We start from the raw sequence: 26,464 nt of genomic DNA on the forward strand, positions 1-26,464 counted from the left end.
AAACTGGACCGGAGGGCCGGAACAAAAGCATGGATGGAGTGTTTGTGTGAACTAATAGAAATTCAAAGTAAAGGAGCGGAGGGGAGAGCAAGAGAACCGGATAGAACAGCCGGATCTGGCCCGCGGGCCGTAGTTTGCCCACTGTTTCCCAGGTGCCGGGATTTAGCCCTGAGCACGGAGATGCTTCTCTCTCTTTGTCCCTCTCCCCATGAGGCCCAGGCGTGAGGTACAGCAAGAAGGAATCCTATCGAAGGCTGAACTGATTATGGAAGATGTTTAAGGAGGCTGCAGTGTGCCTGGGTGAGAAACAACCTTGACTCAGGGCTGAAACACGGAGAGAAATCTCCAGAGAAGCTGGTCAGCACAGCACTCCTTGGCCTTGGCCTTGAGCCCCTCGTGAGCTTGGACAAGACGTGACCACTTCCACAGCCAAAGGCCCCCCTTCACAGATGGCACACACAGTAACAGTTCCCTAGAGTTCTGGGGGTTCCTGAGTGGTCTGAGTGGCCTGCCCAGCCTCCGGTCTAACTCCAAACTCCACTCCCAGTTATGAAAAATGGAGGAATTGAGAGGGGAGGCCTCCAGGGGTGATGGAAGGTGAGTGTAGGGGGGCCTCTTAGAACCCATCTGCCCCTTTGGGTAAAGACAGCCTCCGGGCGGGATGGAAGCCAAGAATGTAATTGTATTTATTTTTGCCATTATTTTCTATTTAGGGCAAGGGATAGTGGTATTCTACTTAGGATAGTGATATCAAGATTCCTTTATGATAAATTCATTTATGTTTTTAAGTGAGTCGATTTAAAGCCAAGTATTAAGTCAATAAAGTAAAATTATGCAAACGTGAAGGCAGACCGGGAAAATGACTGAGGTCTACTCAGTGCCGATGGGACGGCCTTCCTTCTTCCACACGGCATCACCTGCCCGAGAGAGCGAAGCTGTGACAACTCCTTGCAAAACTTCCACAGAGTGAGCTAATCTTTTCCAGAAAAAGTACCAGATATAATTTCCCACTGTATCTGGGAAACTGCCCAGCACACAAACACAGCATCCTCTAATCCAGGGGTCCTCAAACTTTTTAAATAGGGGGCCAGTTCACTGTCCCTCAGACCGTTGGAGGGCCGGACTATAGTTTAAAAAAAAAACTATGAACAAATTCCTATGCGCACTGCGGGCCCGGGACGCGTCGGCTGCTAAGCGGGACAGGCAGCGGCACCCGGTGGGCCGGATAAATGTCCTCAGCGGGCCGCATGTGGCCCGCAGGCCGTAGTTTGAGGACCCCTGCTCTAATCAAACAATCTTGTGGATGACTTAAAAGACAAGGATGGCTCGGCCGGCGTGGCTCAGTGGTTGAGCGTCCATCTATGAACCAGGAGGTCACAGTTTGATTCCCAGTCAGGGCACATGCCGGGGTTGTGGGCTCAAACCCCAGTGTGGGGTGTGCAGGAGGCAGTTGATCAGTGATTCTCTCTCATCATTGATATTTCTCTCTCCCTCTCCCTCCCTCTCTGAAATCAGTAAAAAAATATTTTTTAAACAAGACAAGGATGATTTCGGCTCCAAGGCTCCCTACCCAGCAACACCATGAGGTTAGCCCCCATCCAGTAGCCCCCCGGCATTCTCTACTTCTCTTGCACCATTCCTCACACTTCCTAGTTCTTGCATGGCATCTGTCTGCCCTGCTAAACTGTACCCCTCAGAGGGCTGGACCATTTCAGGATCTGGGCTGCGCTGTGCCTCCAGCTCCCAGCAGAGAGAGGAAGTGCTGGCTTGGAGAACAAAGGAAGGAAGGGAGGGAGGGCAGGAACTAGGGACGTAATTCCTGGAGGCTCAGAGAGGCCCCTGCCATGTACAATCTGCAATTGTTCATATAGTTTTGACCCCTGGACGGCTCAGGGCGGAAGGGCATGACCCCCTGTGCAGTCGAAAAAACCACGTATAACTTTTGACTCCCCAAAACCTAACTACTAATAGCCTACTGTTGACATAAACACGGATGAACACAATCAACTGTTATATGTATGTTCTACGTATTATGCACTATATTCCTGCAATGACGTAAGCGAGAGGAAAGAAAATGCCATTAAAATAATAATAGGAAGAGAAAACATATTTACAGTACTGAAAAGAAATCCGCATATAAGTGGACCCGCACAGTTCCAACCGGGGCTGCTCAGGGGTCAACTATTTCTCCCCATGGTCCATGGAGAGAAGTTGTTGTGGGTTATGCAAACTCCCGTGTAACTGCCAGGTTTGAAATCCATTGAGTTCTCTCTTATTTATAGATGACGCCGTTTTTTTCTTTTGCCTCATTCCATAGAGAAAGACCAGACTGCCTGGCCGGCATGGTTCAGTAGTTGAATGTCGACCTATGAACCAGGAGGTCACAGTTTGATTCCCGGTCAGGGCACATGCCCAGGTTCCGGGCTTGATCCCCAGTGGGGGGTATGCAGGAGGCAGCCAATCAATGATTCTCTCTCATCATTGATGCTTCTGTCTCTTTCTCCCTCTCCCTTCCTCTCTGAAATAAAAAAATATATATATATATTTTTTAAAAAATAAAGAAAGCCCAGTCCACAGATAAAGTATGTATTGTTAGCAGGTGATTCATGGTTCTACACAGGCTCCATGGCCTGGTACACAGAAGCCAGAGGACTGGAGGGATGTGGCCAGAATTGGGAAATCAGCCAAGCTGGCTGCTGGCCGGCCGCAATCAAGCTGATAACAAGGAGATTCATCAGGGTCCGCAAGCTCCCCGCTCCCATAGCATCACGGAGGGTTTTAAAATCAATGCTGGTCTCGCTGGCTTAATGTACCTAATCTTACCTTTTGAAGCTGGAACATTGGGGAGTTGAGATCAATTGAGATAAAATGAAGTAAAATGCACTGACTTTGGGATTTGGGGTCTTCATCAGAGCCCCATTGTGTAGTGCTGTTTTTATTTTCTGTCTTGGAAACAGGTGGAGGTTAGCCACTGAGGACTCAGTGCTGGTGTATTGCCTCTTGTTCTAGTATTTTCTCATCTTATACAAGATGGTTTTCCATAAGGGAAGGACCCTCTCGTGCCCTGTTTATCGCCGTATACCCAGCGCATGGCACCTGCCAAGTGCTCAATGTCTGTTCTTCACGGGCAGCGTTTCAGCGTAGCCAGCACCCGCTGGGAAAGCAGGTCTGTTTCCGAGGAGGTGCCGCCGCACCAGGCCCTCACGGTGCCCCTGGAGAAAAAGCCTGGCCTCTGGGACTGGTCCGTGGGCGCCTGCGGTCATCACAAAGCTGGTTGCGTGAAATGCACCTGCCTCGCCGTGCACAGGGGTTTACAAGCTCTGTGCTAGATGCTAGGGACACGCAAAGATGACCGCAGCCCAGAGAAGGTGCCCGAGGAGCTTGCGGGCTGTTCGGGGAGAGTTCTCGTGTGATGATGGGAAACGAGTCTAGAGTCGGGGATCGGGGCTTTCTGTGTGACCTTAAGGACAAGCTCTAGCTCTCTGGGCCTCAGGGGCCCCCATCTCTGAAACGAGGGCTAGCTGAACGGGCAGGTCTCTCTAAGGCATCACAACTGGGCACCGCCCTCCATGCGTTTCCCTGCTGAAAGGCGAGTGCAGACTCGCTGGAAATAGCGAATCCTTTTGCTTTGCCTCTAACTTCCTTGCTCTGAAATTTTAAAGCCGGGCAGTAAACAGATGCTGATCTATTTTCATCCACCACCTGCTCTACATTGAAAAGGCGGGGGGGGGGGGGGGGACGCGCTACTAACCGAGGAGGAAGGCAAGCTCACCCACTGAGCGTCTGCTCCAGGCCAGGCCCTGCAATAGAGGCGTTCACACTCGCAAGACAGACTCCAGGGCACTGCGATTCCGCCTCTTGGCACCACCAGGAGAATGGTGGCGTTACAGCGGGATTGGTGTTCCGGGTAAATTATGTTCCGGGTAAATTACGCTCGGTAGACCAGGTTTTAGAAAAGCACACGGGTGCAATCAAATATAGGAAAGCTGTCATCAAACACGGCTAAGCTGGGGGACTTGGGAGGCCTTCATCCTTGGGTTATCAGAAAGGTTCCTTCTCTCCAGCAAACACCTGGGGTGTCCAGTATATCAGCCCGGTGGCAGTCCCTGTCCTCGGTGTGAGCCTCGCTGTGTAATAAGAACAAAAAATGGCAATACTGTGCTAACGATGCTGACGATTCGTACTGTAGGGGCCCCAAGGAAAGTGTCCCCAGAAAGGGCCGGGGACCAGAAAGACATTCTCTGAAAGCGGCAGGATCAGGGTGGAACCTGTGACTTTCTGCTCCCACTCCTGTTTCCTCAGCGCCAAGGCCTGGGTGGGTGCTCGTGATTCAGTCCCTTTGTTGGGATGTTTGTCTTTCTTGTGAGGGTTTCCTGCCTCCAAATTCAGTTTTTAAGCAGCTTCACAGGGGAGACTATCTGTCTCCATCCCTGCTTTGTCCCCCCCGCCCCAGAGCCCAGCTCAGGGCCTGGCACATAGTAGGTGCTTAATAAACGAATCCGTGGAGCGGCTGGAATCACGGTTCTATCTGTTAACACATTCTGTTTTCTTCCACCCACTGCTCCTTGTTGCTCCCTCGTGGGCAGCCCCGTTGAAATGCCACTTCCCTGAGGACAACTATTCGGGGGGGAGGAGGGGGGGCTTGGAAGAGTCCACAGGACAGGCAGCAGTGGCTTGTTCTGCTCCGGAGGGAGGGCAGTAGCCATCGCCTTCACTAACGACTCCACACTGACAATCACGTGTGTCCCCACAACAGGACCCTGCTTTCCAGGGATGGACATCAAAACCTGGGGAGTAAAGTCTAGGGCGGCACAGCCACATCCTGGTCAGGAGCCAGGACCCCAGGCCCCGCCCTGGTGGCCCCAGCTGTCCTCGTCCCACCGCTGGGCAGGGGCAGTGGACACTTATCCAGGACCGGGCAGAGTGGGGAGGGGGACACTTCAAAGGCACAGAAGAGAAGCAACTTCAAAGGCCTCCCCTTCCTGGGTCCCCTCCGGGGGTTTTCTCAGGAAAAGGTGGCAGCTGACATTAATGGGGACGCTGCGTCTGAACGCGGTCCCTCAAGAAACGAACAAAAGGAAGGGGAGAGAGGCTGGCTGAAGGCAGAGGCCTTTCAAGTCCTGGCGAGGCGGGTTCAAGAGCGAAGCGTGGTGGACGGGCATTCTGCTCCTCTTTACAGACCGTGGGTTTATTCACGTGCCGCGTGAACAAAGTGAGAAGTTGGCAAGGCTGCCAAGCCCGGGGCTAAGGCTTTGCACTAGTATACATCTAATACAATAAAAGGTAAAATGACACCCAAGGTTAAAAAATGGATACTCGCCCAGCCGGGGTGGCTCAGTGGTTGAGCATCAATCTATGAACCAGGAGGTCAGGGTTCAATTCCCAGTCAAGCACATGCCCGGGTTGCGGGCTTGATCCCAAGTAGGGGGCGTGCAGGAGGCAGCCAATCAATGATTCTCTCTCATCATTCATGTTTCTCTCTCTCCCTCTCATCTTCCTCTCTGAAATAAAAAAAAAATAAAAAATAAAAAAAAAAAGGTGGATACTAAGTAACTGGCCAGTGGAGGTGCTATGGTTTGAATGCTTATGTCCCTCTAAGGTCATGTTAGAAACCTACCCCCCAATGTGGTGGCGGTAGGAGGCGGGGGCCTCAGGGAGGCAAGTAGGCCACGAGGGTGAAGCCCTTGTGATGGGATTAGACCAGTGGTTGGCAAACTGCGGCTCGAGAGCCACATGTGGCTCGCGAGCCGCGGTTTGCCGCTCTGTTGACTAATGAGTTTGCCGACCACTGACTAGACCAGCCTTGGGCAAACTACTGCCCGCGGGCCGGATCCGGCTGTTCTATCCGGTTCTCTTGCTCTCCCCTCTGCTCCTTTACTTTGAATTTATATTAGTTCACACAAACACTCCATCCATGCTTTTGTTCCGGCCCTCCGGTCCAGTTTAAGAACCCATTGTGGCCCTCGAGTCAAAAAGTTTGCCCACCCCTGGACTAGACTCTCGATTCCAATAATTACAGGCTGTTGTTGTTCCTTGTGATTAAGCCCCTATCCCAGTGGTCGGCAAACTCATTAGTCAACAGAGCGGCGAACTGTGGCTCGCGAGCCGCATGTGGCTCGCGAGCCGCAGTTTGCCGACCACTGGATTAGACCCCCTGGAGCTCCCTCTTCCTGCTGCCAAGTGAGGGAACTAGGGGACGTCTGCGGCCTGGGAGAGGACCCACCGCTAACATGCTGGTTCTCCGACTCAGGCTCCCAGCTCCCGGAACTGTGAGCAGAAAGTCTTTGGTGCTGATGAGCCACCCAGCCTATGGCTTTTTGTTCTAGCAGCGCAGACGAACGAACGAACACAGGAGAATTCAATGCATTTCCATATAAAACCGCTCCCAAGCACAGCTTTTAATGGCTGGATCGCATTTTTCCCTTACAGGATCTCACATGGACAGTTTTCCAATTAGCTCACGAACTGTCTCACAGCTACTTGTTGAGTGACCTTTGCCCCCGCTTAATTCTCAGGTGCCTCCTTGACTGTATATTCAGTCCTTCCGCGCTGCAGCAGGTGAAGGGCAGGGTGCAGGGCCCCGCTTTCTGCAGGCGCAGGAGACCTGGCTACACTCAGACCGAAATCTGAATCTTGCTGGGCGTGGAGAGAGAGAAAAATGGCGGTTTTCCAATGGGGGCAACCTTCGCCAGGGGAACAGGAAGACTCAGAGAGGGACTTGATGTCATTACAAATGGAACCATAAAGTGTTGAGAGGAGATGATTTTAAATAATGGCTTTTCTGAGCCAGAGGAATATTAAAGATGCCCTGAGGACTTGAACCCATCCCTTGGAGTCATTCATCACGCCTCAACTTAGCATTCCCTCCAGAGGAGGAGGGCTGTCCAGGGCCACCCTGTGGTCAGACCCGGGTGCCTCTGTTTACTCCGAAGGTGTTCTGGTTTGGATTATGAATTACTAGAGGCCTGGTGCATGAAATTCATGCACTGGGGGAAGGGGGTCCCTCAGCCTGGCCTGTGCCCTCTCACAGTCCAGGAGCCCTCTGGGGATGTCTGACTGATGGCTTAGGCCTGCTCCCCAAGGGGCGGGCCTAAGCCGGCAGCTGGACATCCGTAGCGCTGCCATGGAGGCCGAAGAGGCTCCCGCCACTGCTGTTGCGCTCACCAGCCATGAGCTCAGCTTCTGTCTGAGCGGCGCTCCCTCCTGCATTGAGTGTCTGCCCCCTGGTGGTCAGTGTGCATCATAGCAACCAGTTGTTCCACCATTTGGCCAATTAGCATATTAGCCTTTTATTATATAGGAGGATTGGGTCCCCCTGGTTACAGGTGACAGCTTCATGGTGAGAAAGGATCAGGAATAAGTATGGCGGGGAATGTTTGGCATTTGATGTGCAGTTGCCTATAAGTGCTTTTATAGAAAGACAGGCGCAATCGGCTGGAACATGACCAAAGCCCTCAGTTCTCACGGCTGTTTTCTGAAGTTGAGCAGAGGGGAGAACCCAGAGTGAACCGGCACCTCTTTGTACCATGACGGAAGCTGACTGATAAGCACAAGGTTGCTGAGATCAAAGCAAATGGCTAAATCCCATCAAGCTAATATTTCACAGGAGGAAAGAGAGGATAGCAGAGCAAGGAGCCGAGCAGTCAATAAGGGGTGCGCAGTGGCAGAAGAGAGATGACCATGAGCTTGCTGACTTCACCCTCCCCGCTGGCACCTATGGAAGCATCCATGGAAGCCCGGTTGTCATGGAAACACCACTGTCAAGGCTGCAACCTACACTGGTCTCTTCAGAGCTCTATGCCTAGCATTGTTTCCATGTCTATGAAGTTCAAGAGCTTTGGTGCAATGATAAGACTTGCTCTAGAGGAAAAGGTGTCTCGGAGACTGCTGCGCACAGGGATAGAGATACTAGGCCTGACCTGATGAGCAAGAAGTTAGTTGAGTGGGTGGAGCTGGAGAAGATGAACACATGGGCGACAGGCAGGGGTGGCGCTGGGACTAAGTCTAACTTTGGGGCGAGCACCATGCTAGAAGGAACACTTGCGCTGCCTCTAAAGCTGAAGCTGCTCTGATGTTCACGGTCACACGGAGTCTCCTCTGGCCCAGGCAGCCCCGGGTCTGACCCGAGTGGGCTATGGTTAAGGAGCCAGAACTGGCCAGATAGTCCCAGACCCCAAGTTAGAAGTCAAGAGCTCCACTGTCCCCAGGCGAGCCAGGGGAGACAAAAAAAAAAAAATACTAAGAATTGACTTAAAGTGTGAAGAACCAATGATACTCTGGGTAATTAAGGACTAGACTGGAAGTGACAAATCTGAGACACTCATGAGTCACAGCATCCTTTCTGTTGTCTGGTCATCTGGCTGTGAACTGGGAGAACATTGCCTGTTGCCAAATAGTTTAAAAAGACATGTAAGTCTATCAGGAAAAGACAGTATATGTGTTTACACACACACACACACACACACACACACACACACACACGATATCTACAAGTATGTGAAGCCTAAAGAAAGCCGATAGAAAAATCCAGACTTAAGACCACTGTGGAGATAAGCATCAACCTCCCCCAGTGTTCTCATTAAGTCCATCATTCCTTAAAATACGCAGCTTTCCCAGAGACTTCGATTGTTCCTTTGGAGTGCACCAACACCTTGACTGAAAGGCTAGATGGAACTTGATTTATTTTTGTTTTCCCATCCCCCCAAGAAATCAGATTTGAGCTTAACATAAATGCGATTGCTTTTATCTATGTATCTCTACTTCTATTAATTAGTTTTATGTTTATCTAAGACATACATGTAGTAGTTTTCAAAATAAAATGTCATAAATTAGTCTCAGGAAAAGCAGTAGTTCCCTGCCCTTCACCAACTTAGCAAAGGCAAATCATTTTTCCATTGATTGATTGATTGATTCATTCATTTTACTATTTCCCTTCATGTGTTTAGTACCATGTTTTTGCCATTTCTTGATTTTTCAGTTCTAGATATTACCCATTATGCACATGCACCTCTTCCCCTAGACCCACCACCTCCGTGTAGTCATATTGTAATATAACCTGAGCAAAATATCTAGGATTTCTGTGCTTTATCATAGCTATGTAAACATTATCCATTGCTGAGCGATCGTTTCATTATTAAATTATCTAGATTTTTATTTCCCCTTCATTTATTATCATCATTCTTTTTTAAATTTCTTTATTGATTAAAGTATTACATATGTGTCCTCATCCCTCCATTAACCCCTCAAAATCCGCCCCCCGCCCAATCATGCCCTCACCGCCCTGGTGTCTGTGTCCATTGGTTAGGCTTATATTCATGCATACAAGTCCTTTGGTTGATCTCTCCTCCTTTCCCCCACCCTCCCCTATCTTCCCTCTGAGGTTTGGCAGTCTGATCGATGCTTCTCTGTCTCTGGATCTGTCCCTGTTCATCAGTTTATGTTATTCATTATATTCCATAAATGAGTGAGATCATGCCAGTGAGATAAGCCAGTCAGAGAAAGATAAATACCACATGATCTCACTCATTTGTGGGATAGATTGAACTTTAAAAAAAAAATAGTAACAACGAGAAAAGTACGAAGAAATATGTCTTCAAACCACACATTCTCTAATCAGCAAGAAAAAAAAATGGTTTAACATAAAGTAAAGAGCCTCACATACAACTTTTTAAAACCAGTGCACAGGGCACAAAGTGGGCACGGGAGCAGGGTAAGATGGATTCTCCCATCCCTTGGCCCATGTGATAGCAAAGCAGCGCGAGACTTCATGGCCTGGGAGGCCAGGTCCAGAATGGAATCCAACAGAACTGAATGGATGGTTAGGCTGGAAGGGGCCTCAGGATGTTTTTACTCCAAAAACGTATCCCCCAGAGGAACGTGCAAAGGACCCCGTCAGTCACCCACCTCCTGCTCCCCATAAAGGGACGCCACTTAGTATTATTTCTCTCGTCACCGGAAAACAAACCGCGACCACATTCAGTTGGAGGCACCATTGAGCCATCTTGCTGCCTCTGTTGAACTTCTGGTGTCTCTCGAGTGTGGAGAGAATGTGATGCATAACATCTTAACATGTGGGAGGGAAAGCCAGAGACTCGGGGAGCAGATGCGGAGACATGCTAAGGAGCGGTGTCCTGTGGGGTGGCGCAGGGGAAATGAATCCCAAAGGACTTTTTCTCAGGACCCAAGTGGAAGTCCCAAGGGGAAACCGTGGTGTGGATGAAACCATGTTCAAGTGGCAGGCAGAGGAGGAGCTGGGAGGCCCACGTCCCTGAGAGATGTTTGGGTTTGTGGGCGGGTCGGGATGTTGCCCATCTTGGAGAGACCAGAGGGAGGTCTCATCCACCCTCGGCAGGTCTCCCAGGCTGGCTGCGGGATCTCCCGAGGACTGAGAGGGCTTTGCAAAGAAGAGCTGTGTTTATAAATAATGCATTTCCTTTGTCTTGCAGGAATTCTGGAGGCAGAGGTGCAATCAGATCGGCTGTGAACAGCTTACATAGCAAATCTAATAGGTTTGTAAATTAGATTTTGTGTTCATTTGTTTTTGCTGTAAGGCAGCTATTAATCTGCTTCTCCTCTTGGCTGGATGGTGCCCTTCCTACTTGGCAAATAGATCTGTTTTCTTTCACTTTGGCTTTGCATTTTCCTAATCACTTTGTGCGGGGAAGGGGTGGGGTGGACGGGGAGAACTGTCCATAAAATGGCCATGAAATGGCCCAAGGTCTAGAGGTTGCAGAGATGGGACGCTCAGATGCTAAGAGTCACTTTCTGGACAAGAGTCCACCCACTTGGAAGCACGTGGGCCGCCAAAGAGCTTATTCATAACTTGCATTTTTTGCTGAGCAATGGAGACTCTGAAGGGAATCAGGACGTTCACCCAGTTTCACTGTAGATCTCGCGTCGAGGACAATAGGATGGAAAGTAAAGCATTCAATAACTTTGCTGAGGCCCCTTACAAATATCAGGGAATCAGCTGAGTAATGCTAGCCTTGATAACTGAATGCACATTCTATATTCTGAGGGTGTTTCCTCCCATGACAGTCCTTGGCCAGGGGACAGCTTGGTGCAGGGCGGCGAGTAAACGCGTTGCAAGCCAACAGATCCAGGCTTGCCTCTGGCTATGGCTGGGCCCTGCCACTGAGTCCCCGTTTTCCGTCAGTGATGGCTGCATCGCAGCGCTGACCCGGAGCCTCCTAAGCCCAAGCTAACGGGGCAATGCAAAGAGAAAGGGAATGCCAAGCTGTTTGACATCCATGAAGGCCAGCGCTCAACATGAAGGCCTTGGTTTACTTTCTGAGTGTTCTATGTTGGTCAGTCCGGGAAGGAGCGGTCCAGTTATTCAGAGTTGGGTCTGTTATTTGTCCTTCCATAGTTTTTTTTAGGTCTCCTGACCATATGACACCTGTTGAGTATGTATTCCTGAGCCTAGAGGATTGACTCAGGCCACGGTCCTCTGTGTCCCTGACATCATTGCTGCTAGACCTCTTCGTAAGGACCTCTTCACCACCTGGGAGCTCCAGATGAAGCTTATGCTGTGCCTGGTGAAATGTGGATACACTATGTGTCTCCCTCCCGCTGGGGAAACAGGCCCCCTTTTTCAGAAAGAAGGTCCTGCCCCTGGAGCAGGACCCGCCCCCACCCCCCATGCTCTGTGGACACGTGGGGTGGGGGTGGGGCTTCTTGGGGGCCAGGCAGACCTAGATGCAACCCCGGGCTTGTTAGCTGGGACCCTGGACATGTGATTTCACGCCTCTGAGCCTCAGTGTCCCCATTCATTTAGAGCAGTGGTTCTCAGCCTTCCTAATGCCGCGGCCCTTTAATACGGTTCCTCATGTGGTGGTGACCCCCAACCACAAAATTATTTTCGGTGCTACTTCATAACTGTGATTTTGCTACTGTTATGAGTCGTCATGTAAATATCTGTGTTTTCCAATGGTCTTAAGCGACCCTGCTAGTGGTTCTCAACCTGTGGGTCGTGACACAGATATTTACATTACGATTCATAACAGTAGCAAAATTACAGTTATGAAGCAGCAACAAAAATAATGTTATGGTTGGGAGTCACCACAACATGAGGAACTGTATTAAAGGGTCGCGGCATTAGAAAGATTGAGAACCACTGAGTTAGAGTAACAACACATCTTTTCCCAGGGGTGTTTCAAGAATGCGAACCTCTAAATGTAAGGTTCTATCCCGGCCTGATGCGTGAAAGGGACTCAGTGGAGGCTTATTCCTGTCGCTGTGGATGCAGTCATGGCATCAGCAGACAGAGAAACGTAAGCGTGACATGAGACTCTAGTGTCGCTGGGCTGGACGGGGTGCTGAGGACAGGAGGACACGTTCACTGAAGAGGACGCTCGGTTCATCCATCCAGCCGTATCTGTGCGACACACAGCACGTACAGCCAGTGAGCGGAGGCGGTCCCTGGGGCTCTCTCATCCGTCCCTTGATTTGACAGAGAGGAAGACAGAAGCCAGGGACTCAAAGTGACTTCCCCCGGTACCCCAGTGAGATGGCGACAGAGCCAGGGTTCAAGTGGAATGAGACCATGTCTGGTTAGGCAGGAACCCATCCCAGTTTTCGCCAGGAAGGAGAGACAAATGGCATTTTACCGCTGTCCATGCCAACGTTCACCTCTTCCTTTTTCCTGCCTTCATTTCCCGGCTGCCTCCCTTCATCACAGAGAAGCCTGGAACCCTTTCCGCAGGTTTCTGAGCATCCTTGTCACAACACCCCTGCCGATCCTTCATGGCTGAGAGAGCCCGGGGCACCCGGTATGCTCCTTTCTGAGGAGCACCACCCAAGATTGAATCTAAATTGAACCGTAAGAGGCCCCGTCACTGGTTACTGATGAGACTACCAGCCGGCCTCCTAGTGTCTCTATCACACTGCCGGCTGATGTAAGCTGCGGCGAAGCTTGGGGTCTTGGGGTGTGGCAGGCAGCTAAATCAGCAGCCCTGGGGGTCCCTGCTCCCACCTGTGGCCCACACAGAAGTGGAAGCAGGACAGAAACGCAGCCACAAGCAGCTCCCACTGGAGCCTCGGGAGATGGCAGCCAGCGATGGGTACGGGCCATTGGTGGTCCCTACAGAATTCCAGAACCTTAGCGCTGGCGTCTTCCTCTTCTACACCCTCTTCCTATAAACGGGAACTCTGAGGCTCAGAGAGGCAAAGTGATTTTCCCACAGTCACACAGCTTGGGAAATCAGCAAACATTCCAAAGGGTCAAGTCTTCCGTTCCTCTCACAGGCTTCCGTGAAGCCTGGATGCTAGGCCTTGGTCAATAACTCTTGACTCTGATTCTCTGCTGAAGTTACATTTATGTGAACCCAAGACGAACGATACCAGTCAGGAATGCCGAGGAACGGAGCTGTCTGGGGAGAAAGCGCACAGACAATGTGCACCCCCAAATGGATGTCTTCTCTCCCTGCAAAAAGCAAAATCGAGCACTGGGTATAGACCCCCTTTTTAACGTGGCTGCTCCAAGGTAAACGCAAGGGACATAGGTGCTTTGTTTGGATTCTTCAAAGCTCCAGGATCGGGCCTCCCAAATCCAGCCACTGTCATTGCCGGGAGACTCTGCCGCCAGCACAGACTGAGCAACTTGGCAGGTGACCCACATGCGTCTGCGTGCGGCCGGCAGAGGCGGGCCGGCTCCCGCCTGTGGATGTAATTGTGACCTAGTTTCTTAGAAACCTACTAGCATAGATTTCAAGCCTCTGAACTGAGGCGGGGCCTCTGATGCCTGAGGCTCCCGAACTGGGTGGAAGGAGGGGGTGCACCCAGAATGGTGATTTGCCCCCGGTGTACAGAGCCAGCCAGCTCCGTCATCCATCCAAGGCTCCCCCAGGACCAAATTCAAATGTGAATCCAGCACACACTTAGTTATGGAGCACCTGCTATGTGAGACCATTGGGGAATATAGAAATGGGGGGGGGTCCCCTGCTTATAGTCTAGTGGGAGAGAGAGACACAGCATTGAGAACTCTGGAACAAGACACCTCAGGGACAAAGGAGGGGGTGTTACAGATCTGTGGTTTTCTCCTCATTAAGTTTGTAAAACACCATGATGCTCAGTTGCTAATGCCACTGCTATTTGGAGTTTTGCGAAAGTAACTTGAAGTATTATTCTGACCATGCCTGCTAGGTTTCATTGGGAAGAAACACTGGGGTGGGAAGGGGGGAGTGGAAGAAAGATAGTTCATTACCCCCTCTCCTGCTTCCAAGAATGTGTGTAGCATACACCGTAGGGAGAACGTCTGTGCATTCTAGACGTCCTTCCCTTCTCAGGTAATAACTGCAATTTTGCTCTTCTGAAGAAGTTTACAGTCAAGCCTCAGCAAAACAAAGCGATTAGACTTGTCGCTGGCATGCTAACAGATCATATTTATCCCTCCCTCCCTTCTCCCTTCCAGAGCTGAAGTCGTAATAAATGGCTCCTCACCGCCAGCTGTTGTTGACAGAAGCAACGAGAGCGTTAAACACCACATCCAGCCGGCCTCCGCCGCGTGGAGGCACAACCAGACGCTGTCTCTGAAGATCAGGTAGTGGTAATTACCTCTCGGACAGAGACGGGCTTGGCCTTCTTGGGCGCAAGCCGGCAAATTGCCGCTCTCTATCATCTAAAGAAGTTGGCTTAGAAAGAAAATGTTTACCTCCCACCGAGGCTAGGTTTCATCTGTAAGTGGTCCATTGGAAATAAAAACCCAAGGCCGGCCCAGCGGCCCGGCTTGTGCGTGCAGCCGCTCGGCCGGCCGGGGTGGCTGGCAGGAGCGGAGGTCCTGGGTGGAAGGAGTGGGCTCTCAGCAGTGGGGCGGCTGGGAGAGCCTGGAGGCGGGGGGCGGGGAGTGGAAGGGGGGAAGCGAGGCCACAGGTGGCTTCTCCAAAGGACCAGGGAAGGACTGCTTGCTTGGGACTGCCTGGCATCTGTGCCTCCCACTTGGAGAGGCTTTGGAGACCTCCCCCTCCCCCTCCCCCTCCCCCCACACACACAGACACACAGTCCTATAGCTTGGGTAGGCTGCCTTCTCCAAAACATGAAAATGAAAAGCCATATCCGATCAGGTGGCCCAGGAGCTGGCGTGACACCTGGTTGCGAAGGCAGAGCTCCGAGCTGCTGGAATGGGAACCTGTAACCTAGGAATTTCAGCTTCAGCACTTTGGCTACTTGCCTTTGATATCGCCGCCATTGACCCAGCAAAGATGAGTCAGAATAATCCAGCCATTCGTCTCCAGGCATCGCACTGGGGGCCCGGAGTGCTGCCATGAGTCAGGCATGTTAGTGGGGAGACAATCGAAGTAATGACAGGACAGGAAGGTGTGATGCACACAGCAGGCAGGATTGCATCTTATAACGAGGTGGAGATAGAAGATCAGCCGAGGAGAGAGTACTTCATTTTGTCAGAGAACCAAGAGGGCTGGCCAGGAAAGGAGCCATGGGTTTTGAAGGGTGATTAGGAGTTGGCCAGGCATGCCAAGCTGCGATCCACTCATAGGCAGTCTGAAGAGCAGAGGTGCCCAAACCTGGACGCAGGTTAAAGTCACCTGGGGCCCTGGCTGGTGTGGCTCAGTGGATAGAGAGTCGGCCTGCGGACTCAAGGGTCCCGGGTTTGATTCCGGTTGGGGGGCACGTACCTTGGTTGTGGGCACATCCCCGGTGGGCAGTGTGCAGGAGGCAGCTGATCGATGTTTCTTTCCCATCGATGTTTCTAACTATCCCTCTCCCTTCCTCTCTGTGAAAAATCAATAAAATACATTGAAAAAATATATGAAAAATAAAGTCACCTGGGGAGCTTTAGGAAGCGTGCTGAGACCTGGCCACGCTCGGAGTCGGGGTTTCTCAGGTGTCAGCGGGACCTCTGAGCCCCCAGGTGATGGAACGTGCACCTGCCAGGGTGCACCACAGGCTGCGAACATCCCCACCCCACAGGCTCAGGTGGCAGTCAGCCACCATCTTGCAAATCCCCTCATGTGCAAAGCGGGAGAAGGTTCTGTCTTTCTGGGGTTCTGAGGAAAAGCAGACTTTGTACTGGAAAGGGCATCATTGCGTCAGTTCCACTGCAGGAAAGGGAATTCGTTCCAGCCAATCTGGGCACCACATTTCCTTCTCTCTATGACTTGAGTCATCTCTAAGGATAGCTGGGGTGATTTAGAAAGTTCTTTAAGTAAAACCTCAGGTTCCTGGGGGCCAGGCCGGCAAGGTTTGAGTAAAACACCCTGGGGATGCGTAGAGGACACCCATCCATTCTGTGGCTACAGGCTATGCTAGATGATTCTAGAACTTTCCCCCTAAATCAAAGTCAGCCAGCCTAGACAGCTGTCCTTTGATCACCTTCGTTTTAAAACAACACAGAGCAACCGTGCTCTGGGGGACCAGAGAGGCATCGCTATTTACAAACCTCAGACCAGACAGCCGTTAGGAGGCCGGGAAATCATACTCCACAAAACAGACCGGCTCACGGACTCAGTCCCTCAAAGGCAGAGCGATGGACACGCCTCACAGCAACCACGTTCGCAGTCACCCCCCGGAAGGGCCCTGTGCCCGGAGACGTGTTCCATGGAGGCATGAGGGACATGTGTCATCCTGGCTGCCTGTTCCCAGCTCAGGACTTGCTGTCAGGGGACTAGCGTGACCACTGTCTGGCCGAGGGGTCTCCTGGGGCGTGCTGAAACCAGGCATCCCTGGGAAAACTGGAATTTGGGGCACCCTCCCTTCCAGGGCCCTCTGTGATGAGCTCGCTTGTGTCCTAATGGAGTCATTTCCCGGGGCAGTTTGCACACCTTGGAGGAAGTAGGCATAACCATAGCAACCGGACTGGCCGTCACCGTAACTGGAATTTTCTATTAGAAAATCGGGGGCACCAATTTTCTTGCCACCAAGCTCTCCAGGGACCCCTCCTGGACAGTCCTCTGGGCCATTTCTGACAGTCCCTGCCCAGAACCTCTGAAGACACCCATGCATTTTCACATCTGAACTCAGCGCTCCCTGGGTGCCGGCGCCAGCAGCCCTGCAAGGCGATGCCGGGCAGGAGAAGCCGGGTTGGCAAAGGGCAGCTGGCACCGGGGAGACTGATCCTCCATGTGTGTTTGGTTTTTGTAGGAAACAAATCTTAAAGTTCCTGGATGCTGAAAAGGACATTTCCGTCCTCAAGGGGACCCTGAAGCCCGGAGACATCATTCATTACATCTTCGACCGAGACAGCACGATGAACGTGTCCCAGAACCTGTACGAGCTCCTGCCCAGGGCCTCGCCGCTGAAGAACAAGCACTTCCGGACCTGTGCCATCGTGGGCAACTCGGGGGTCCTGCTGAACAGCGGCTGCGGGCAGGAGATCGACACGCACAGCTTCGTCATAAGGTAACCGCAGCAGGGGCGCTGGTCCAGAGCAGCAGGCGTATCTGAGTGTTGCCAGTTGTCCCAAGAGGTTGAACCAGGACACACGGGTTGGGTTAGTCACAACCTTGTGGGCTGTGTACCAATTATACAGTGTGAACAGAATTAAATAAATCCGTGTAAAATGGGGGGAGGGGGCGCGGGAAACACCTTGATGTCTCTGGTCTCAACCTTGGGGAACCTTTAAAAGTCCCAATGTCCAGACTGCACCCCAGACCAGTTATCAATCTGGGGGTAGGGGGTACATGGCCCAAGATGCCAGGTAATTCTGTTGTACAGTTAAGGATGGGAATTGCTGGTCTAGTGCAGAGCTAGGCAATCTATGGCCCACAGCCTATTTTTATCAATAAAGTTTTATTGGCACTCAGCCATACCCATGCATTTTCCTATCCTCAATGGACGCTTTCTCACTACAAAGTGTGTAGCTGGAAAGAGTTGAACTGCTGCAATAGTGTATACAGCCCGCAAAGCATTATTTATTATCTGACCCTTTACAGAAAAAGTTTACCGACCCCTGCATAGAGCCTGCTATGAAAGAGCAGTAAGAAAATCTCCTGGTTAGTCCAAGTTTGCAAAAGTCTTTTAAGTGCTGTGGAAGGTCATAGGCTACTAGTAACTTTATATCCTGGAGTCAAAATCTGGGAAGTGAGAGAGCAATGGAGAAACTCGGGTTTTATATTTTCCCATCATTCTCACTGAAATACCATCTCTCATTGTTCGGTCCCCTGGGACACACCTGGAAATATTTACCCAGGGCCCTGACACCTGACCCCTAATCCAGACAGACTCGGAAACAAGGCCTTGCTGTCCCCTGGTCAAAAGTAGGGCACACGGAGCCTCGAGTTTCATCCCAAACAGGGCCCCAGCCCTGGCAGAACCGCCAGCGCATCTCGTGTTTCTGCCGGGACTGTCCCTACGCAAAGAGAGCCTTGTCCTGGGCAGCCCTATCCTAGAGCTCCTGGGACCTCAGAACGTGGGACTGGGCAGGGTGTTTACCTCTGTGTCTGCGGGGATGGAAAAGCCACCGCGGCCTGGCGGCCGAACCTGTTTTAGTTTATCTTTTGCCAGGTTCTGCCTGAGCCTGGCCTTTATAATGGCTCAGCCCCACTTCTCAAAGCCCTCCAGGCTACAGACTGAGGAGGGCGGGGAAAGAGAGTGTGCGAGGTTTGTCTGGCTGAGAGCCAGAGACGGGGTGAGGGTAGGATGGGATAGGCATTTAAGATTTAGAGTTTGGAGCGGAGGAACCAGCGTGAGGAAAGCACGGAAATAAGAAGGCAGATTCATGCATCATGGAGGTGACATAGGTTGCATACAGTGCTGTAAAGAACTGAGGCCAGACAGGGGGGCTGGTCCCCACAGGGTCCCCATGAGCCTTCAATGCCAGATTGAGGAGATTGCCTAGCTTAGGGTCACAAGCGTGCAGAGTCCATTCCCAGATGGTTGGGGATTAAAACATCATAGTGCGCGTGCACACACACAAAACCTTTCCTAGGGAGAATCCTATAAACAAATGCCCTTCCACAGGGCATGTATCACCTTACTTAATTCTCACAGCCCTGTCAGGAACATTCTATTTTGTCCTGGCTTTTGCAATGAGGACACTGAGATACAGAAAGTCAGAGGTCGCACGGCTAGTTCAGGCCAGTGTCAGGCCTTGGGCAAGAGCTGCCTCTCTCACCTGCAGGCTTGCCTTCTGATACCCAATCCCATCCCCGCCAATACACAGTACTACTTTGTCTCATCGTTGTCTAGCTGCTGCATCAAATGCAAATCTGTCCATGTTCCTCTCCTGCTCAAGAGCCTCCAGTGGCTCCCTATTGCTCTCGGAACCAAGCCACTGACACACAGGCCCTTTGTTCTCACCTGACTTGCCTCTCCTGCCCCGTGCCCTCCATGGAACATGCTCTAGTCCAACCCTGGGCAAACTACGGCCCGCGGGCCAGATCCGGCCCGTTTGGCTGTTCTATCCGGCCCGCGGAGCCGAAAGAGCGGAGGGTTCTCTTGCTCTCCCCTCCGCTCCTTTACTTTGAATTTATATTAGTTCACACAAACACTCCATCCATGCTTTTGTTCCGGCCCTCCGGTCCAGTTTAAGAACCCATTGTGGCCTTCGAGTCAAAAAGTTTGCCCACCCCTGCAGTCACACCAAATCACTTGCCTTCCCCTAAGTACTCACTCTGTTCCCCACCTCTGTGCCTTTGGACACATTTCTTGTACCTAAAATACCACAAATGTTGTTTCCTAAACTGCCTGGTTATAGGACTTAACCTAAGAGCTTGCAGAAATAAACATCATTTCTAGGCTCACCTGTTCAATCTGGATCTCTGGGGGATGGGCCGGAAGAATCTGCACTTTGAACAGGTGCCTGGGGTGATTCTTCTGATCTGTCCCAATGCGCCTTTTCCACTATTGGACTTGTGCTCATCCATCCTTCTAGACTTCCCTCAATGGTCACCACCTCCGGGAAGACCGCCTGATGCGCCTCCTTCCCGTTATGCTGATGACAACAGCAACATGCACTGAACTCTTCCTGTGGTCCAGCAGTGTTCTGGGGACTGGGTGTGTGGTGACTCCCCCGAGTCCTGGGAGGGTTCTGCTCCAACCTCATAGCCAGACAAACTGTTGAGGATGTTCCTTAGCCAAGAGGAAGTCTCAGGAAGCACAGAGAGGTTGAGCAGGTTGCCCGGAGTCACACAGACAGCAAGTCTCAGAGCTGAATTCTGAACCTGGGAGTGTCCCTGCAGAGCCTTCCCTCTGTCACCTAATGTGGCCAGGTCACACGTGCCAATGTCACGGTCACCTGGTGGGCTGGGGGCTGGCTTGCTTGCTTCCTTCCTCCTCTGCTGGATCCTGACCTCCAGAAGGCAAGCACCTGACACCCCCAGGGGGCAGCGAAGTCTGTGTGTGCGCTGCGAGCCTAGTGGATATGTGTGGCAGGAGGAGGGGTGACGGGAGCCGCCGGCGAGCGCAGGAGGATGTTGTTTTGGGATGAGAAGGAAGCAAAGGAGGGATCCGGTTAGATACAAGCAGAGGTGTCTCGGCATTCCCAAAAGAACCACGTTGTCCTTTTCTCTGGCAGGTGCAACCTGGCCCCCGTGCAGGAGTACGCCCGGGACGTGGGGCTCAAGACAGACCTGGTGACCATGAACCCTTCGGTCATCCAGCGGGCCTTCGAGGACCTGGTCAACGCCACGTGGCGGGAGAAGCTGCTCCAGCGGCTGCACAGCCTCAATGGCAGCATCCTGTGGATCCCCGCCTTCATGGCCAGGGGCGGCAAGGAGCGCGTGGAGTGGGTCAACGAGCTCATCCTGAAGCACCGCGTCAACGTGCGTACTGCCTACCCCTCTCTGCGCCTGCTGCACGCCGTCCGCGGGTGAGCGGCCCCTCCCCGGGGAAGGGGGCTGTGGCTGAGTGGGGGAGGTACTTGGCAGGCAATATTGCTTTCCTAGGTTCATTTCCATCTCAGCCCTAGACAGTTTTGCTCAGTGGACAGAGCGTCGGCCTGAGGACTGAAGAGTTCTGGGTTCGATTCCGGTCAAGGGCACGTACCTTGGTTGCAGGCTCTATCCCTAGCCGTGGTCCAGGAGCCTGCGGGGGGCAACCAATCAATGTGTCGCTCTCACATCAATGTTTCTCTCTGTCTCTCCCTCTCCCTTCCACTCTCTCTAAAATCAATGAAAAAATATCCTCGCATGAGGATTAACCAAAAAAAAAAAAAATTAAAAATTTCCATCTCAGCTGATCACTCACTAGCTGTATGACTCCCACAAGTCACCTGACCCTTCTGAGCCTCCCTTCCTGAGAAATGAGGGGGTTGGCAAGTGGGTTTCACCTGCCATGGCAATTCTGACCAACTGGCAGTTCCCGCCTAGACAGCGATGTTGAGAATAAACTGTAAGGGGGCCAGAATGGAAGCAGGAATATTAGCTGGGAACCTGACTGAATGGTTCAGGCAGGAAATACATTTGACTCAGACAAGGACAATGGTAGTAGATGTGTAACAGATTTGATATAAACTTTGGAGGAGAGGCAGCAGGATTGGCTGATGGATTCTATTTACGGGCCTCATGGGGTGAGAGAAAGGAAACGTCAGGATGACCGTTAGGATTCGAGCTTGAGCAAATGGGGGATGGGGGTGCCACTCCCTATGACAGGAGAGCCTGAGGGAAGCCCATGCTTGTTTGGGGGTGTTGAGGAAGGGAGTTCTTTCTTGGGCATATTAAGTTTGAGATGCCTGTTACAAATGTACCCCACCCACTCCTGACCTCGCAGCGTGGGGCCAGGCCCTGCATCTAATTGCCCATCCAACCACATGGCAGTTCACAACCCTGCCAGGGACACGAGAAAGACCATAGTACAGCCACTCCCCAACCCCCCACCCCAACCCCGACCAAAGGACCTTAGCATTACTCGGTGTGACGCTGGGAAGCCCCCAGAGCCACCCACAAAGGACTCTGGGCCTCGTAAAGGTGACACCCAAGCCTGTGACCAGCACTGGTCTTTCTAGGGTGTGTATACACACAAAGTTCATTGCCACCAAGGAAGACCTAGAGATGCATTCACCAAAGGCAGCCGCATTCATACTGATGGAGCAGACTGACACCTGTGTGGACACAGGCCAAACAGGAGGTTGACCTGTCAGGGGTCCCTTCAGCACCCTTCCCTTCATCCCTGGCACAGAGTGGGGCTGCCGCAGTAACCCCACCCCATGGGTTCAGGATCATCCTTTCAATGTTTCTTCCCAGAAGGAGGAAACTGACATGGCTTGGTGGTCGGGGGCGTGAGAGAAAGAAAAGGACTGCCTTTTGGTAAAGAGAGAAAAGGTCCCTTGGTGAGGAATGGGCAATCAACTGGATGAAACATATGCAACTAGAGCTATTTCCAGCTATAGCCGACTCATTTTCATCTGTCAAAACAGCATTAAGCACCAGTAATAAGTGTTAACCCTTAGATCCAGCATCTTCCTTCACAGGGACTCCCAGAGGCAACACTGCAGGAGAGGCAGGTGGGGTGGGTCTCTGATTTTGGGAAGGGCAGGAGGTAGTGGGGAGGGGACTTCAGGGTCTTGGAATGGGTTTCTACCAACGGCCCTCTCCCTCTGTGGGGCCATGGGGCATTGTGGGGTGCAGGGTCCAATAGAGCTTCAGGGTTGCATCGTAATTATTTTTGACAGGCTGACACAATGAGCTAATCTAAGAGGCAGAAATGTAGCATGGACAAATGCAGCATTCTAAGTAAGTGTACAGAGAGATGAACAGTGCCAATCATCAGCGGGTGTGTGGTCGCTCAAAAGAATCTATGGCTCTACCCAGTTTGGCTCAGTGGATAGAGCATCGGCCTGCGGACTCCAGGGTCCGGGTTCGATTCCGGTCAAGGGCATGTACCTTGGTTGCGGGCACATCCCCAGTAGGAGGTGTGCAGGAGGCAGCTGATCAATGTTTCTCTCTCATCGATGTTTCTAACTCTCTATCCCTCTCACTTCCTCTCTGTAAAAAAATCAATAAAATAAAATAATCTATGCTCTTGGGTTGCAGCAATGGACACAGAATGTCTCTGAGAGTCAGGGAGGGTGGCCATGGCCTTTTTTTACTCTCCCGGGTCAAACCCCACTTGGAGAATCACATTCCGTGTTGGGTATCCGGCTGGAGAGGGACCACAGTGGCAGAGAAATTGGAAAGTTGAAAGGTTTGGGGAGAGAAGGAGGCTCCGAGGTACATGAAAGCAACCTTTCTTCATTCAGTGAATAGTGACAGGCACCTAGCGGGCTCCAGGCCCGTGTAAAAGTCAATGAAACAAGGCGTCTGCCCTTGAGGGGCTCACCGATTTGGCCTGTGAGGTTCCAGCAGTAAAACCGGGGCTGGGAGAGGCTCTACAGGGAGTCGGTGTCATCTGGACATGGGGAAGAGCCTTCCAACAAGTCAGGATCATCTGCAGTGAGCGTAGCTGCCTCTCGGGAGGCCGTGGATTCAGCCTCCTTGGGGATGTTCAGGGAGGTCAGCAGCGAATGCCCCTTCTGGGCCATGGAGCTGGAAATCCACGCCACACGGAATTGCTCTGTGTGACAAAGAACCACAGGCTAGGTGGCTGAGACAACAGAATCATTGTCTCACAGTTCTGGAGGCTAGAAGGCCGAAATCGAGGTGTCGGCAGGGCTGGTTCCTCCTGAGGGCTCTGAGGGGAGAATCTTCCCAGGCCTCCCTCTACGGCTTGTTGGTGGCCACTCTTCATGTTCACATGGCATCTGCCCTGTGTGCACCTGTTCTCCAAACGTCCCTTGATTTTAAGGATGTCAGTCATATTGGATAGGGGCCACCTTAATGACCGCATTTTAACTTGATCACCTCGGGAGCCACCCCTTATCTCCAAATAAGGTTACACTATGAGGTACTGGAGGTTATGGCTTCAACGTAATGAACCTTTGGGCTAGCTCGCCTCCTTCCCCACGCAGACTCTTTGATGCAGTATACCTGTGCTAGGAGCGTCTCTAACCACCATACCACCATGTGCTCTCGAGATGCTGGCCCATTGGAGACAGTTCTTGGGCCCGGGCATTGCAGGGGGTGGACAGCATGGCAGAGACCCTGAGAGAAGGCCTTCCCTTCAACTCTTACCAGCCCCTGCCCCAGCCCGAGCAGCTCTTCCAAAGGGCTTCTGGCTCTGCCAGCCTGGAGGGTGGCACAGCGCCTGGCTGTTGGCAACGGGGTGAGCAACCGAGGGGGAGGACACCAGGCAATTGAGTGTGGTCGCGGGAAGTGGGACACTGGTCAGCAGCTGGTAGCGCGTGGCCCTAATTCAATTACAACAACGGGGAAGGCTGTGAGCCACAGAGAGGGGGGCCCGTGGGCAAGAAAGCAGGCCCATTCAACTGCCCAGCCACAGCCCGGGTGCAGAGGCGGCCTGTGAAATGGGGCCTAATTAGGCACCAGGCGTGCTGAGCCGAGGCCCCGGGCTGGCACTGATCCAGCGGGCACCCCTGCCAGGTCTGAAGCAGCATGTCGGTCAAGCAGGCCCTGCTGCCCGTCTGTGGGGAGCAGAGACTGAGGACCAGAGGGCAGGCCCAGCGGTGAGGGGCTAAGCACAGTGCAGAGGCTAAGGGGAGACCAGCGAGGGTCGGAGATGACACTGGGTCCAAGTCATGGGCACTGGGTTCTAGTCTCCTCCAGGGACACGAGTGTGGAAGTGTGTTCCATGGAGAAGAGAAGGAGGGAGTCTGTGGTACTGAGGCACAGATGGCTGCCAGCGCTGGGTCATTTCTAATGGACTGTCTCTATTATCTTTTTAAATAGGAATGCACATAGTAAAAAGAAAATCCCAAATAGCATAAGAGGATTTAAAGTGAAAAGCGAGCCCGCCTTCACAGAGGCAGCCTTATTAATTAAACTGGTTTTCTGTGTCTCCTTCCAGAAAAATCTTTTACACACAAGGGAGCATGTTTTAAGCACCACACCTTGCTAAATTCTGGAAATTATTCTATACTAGAGGCCTGATGCATGAAATTCGTGCAAGAGTAGGCCTTCCTTCCCCACCTGTCAGCACCGGCTTCCCACCAGCACCCGGGACCCGGGCTTCCCTTACAGCCCCAGCTTCGTCTGGAAGGTCGGCAGGTTGTCCAGAAGGACGTCTGGTCTAATTAGCATATTACGCTTTTATTATATAGACTGACAGGTACTGCTTTGTTTTCCTTCACAGCTTCCTGGCCTTCCACTGCGTCAGGGTCATAGTTTACATAAGCAGAGACCATCTGTGGGGAGACTGGGACGGGGGCAGACATAAGTGGGTGTTTCCATCTTTTGCTAATATAACCAGTACTACAGTGACCATCCTTTACTGACATCTGCACATATATCTATGTGTATAGGCTGGCTTTTTAGAAGTGTCATTGCTAAAAAGAGAGACAGATATATGCATTGTTAATTTTCATAGATATTGCCAAGTTACTCTCCCACCTATGATTAAAAATACCTGATCTCGCATAACCTTGCAAAAGTTCAATTATGAATGAGGTTGAATATAATTTTTCAGTTGGGAGTGGCATTAGTTTAAATTCCAGAATCCAGCCAGAAGGTTTAACTGCACCTCTGCACCCGCCCCCCCAAGCAATGGTCTGGTTGGGTCCCTGCTGGGCCTGTGTGTGAGCAGCAGTATCTCAACACCCTAGGGGGCCCACCCTGAAGCAGGAGGAACCCCTCAAGTAACCAGCATCATGGGTTTCTTTTTCCTTTTGGCAACATGCTCTCTGGAATGCTGTGAGCCTGCCTTTCACATGTGCAGACCTGGTGGCTGCCCGGAAGAGTTTTAGGGTGAGGCCAGTGCTGTGTGGATTGGTCTCCCACACAAAGCTACTGTGATCTCCCTCCACACCCCTGCCAGCGCCCTCAAAGGGAGCCACTGGCCTCTGCTTGCTCATTTTCATTCATTGCTTCATGGAGATCTGTGCATGTGCTATGCGAGGATCTGGGGTTATGGAGAAGCTAACCCACTTGCTCCCAGAATTTTTCATTGTAAGGGAGGAGAAAGACAAGCAAACAATAGCGTAGCACAATACGTGCTGTAACAGGGAAAGAACCGCTTATGGAACACAAAACCCTCCAGGGAGGTCCGGGAAGGCTTCCTGCAGGAAGTGACATTGAAGCTGAGACCAGGAGAAGGGCTGCAGGTCAGGAGACATGGGAGGTGATGGTGACGAAACCAAGAAGGTCCTCGTGGCAGTGTGACTGTGCCTACCAGGGGGTGGCAGGGATTTCTGGCCCGGATCTCAAGGGCTTCGCAATCCTGGATGAGGCGTTTGGATGTCATCCTTTGGCAAGGGAGGTGAGCAACCGAAGGGGAGGACACCGGGCAATTGAGTATGGCGGCGGGAAGTGGGACACTGATCAGCAGCTCTGGAGTCTTGGGAAGGTGTTTGGTGGCCTGGTCAGACTTGGGGTTAGCTGACTTACTTGGGTAAACGTGAAGTGTAGGGGACCAGGAATCAGCTTCGAGCATCCCGAGGCTTGACCAGCGCTGCACTCCAGCCCCCAATTCTGACACAAAATCCCCAGCCTGCCATCACCACTGGGCAGCCTTGTGCAGACGT

At 52.0% G+C, this 26,464-nt stretch overlaps 1 protein-coding gene across 1 annotated transcript in view; it reads left to right on the forward strand.

The window, feature by feature from the left end:
* Positions 1-26,464, forward strand: part of ST8SIA2 (ST8 alpha-N-acetyl-neuraminide alpha-2,8-sialyltransferase 2) — a 42,293-nt gene that overhangs the window by 12,727 nt on the left and 3,102 nt on the right. Inside the window, exons 2-5 of the mRNA XM_080651569.1 lie at positions 10,446-10,508; positions 14,411-14,539; positions 17,095-17,352; positions 20,468-20,761. Of these exons, the coding sequence (XP_080507695.1) occupies positions 10,446-10,508; positions 14,411-14,539; positions 17,095-17,352; positions 20,468-20,761 (744 nt within the window). The remainder of the gene's footprint in view (positions 1-10,445; positions 10,509-14,410; positions 14,540-17,094; positions 17,353-20,467; positions 20,762-26,464) is intronic.

Source organism: Plecotus auritus, assembly GCF_963455305.1.
Source record: "Plecotus auritus genome assembly, chromosome: 15".
Taxonomy (NCBI): Eukaryota; Metazoa; Chordata; class Mammalia; order Chiroptera; family Vespertilionidae; genus Plecotus; species Plecotus auritus.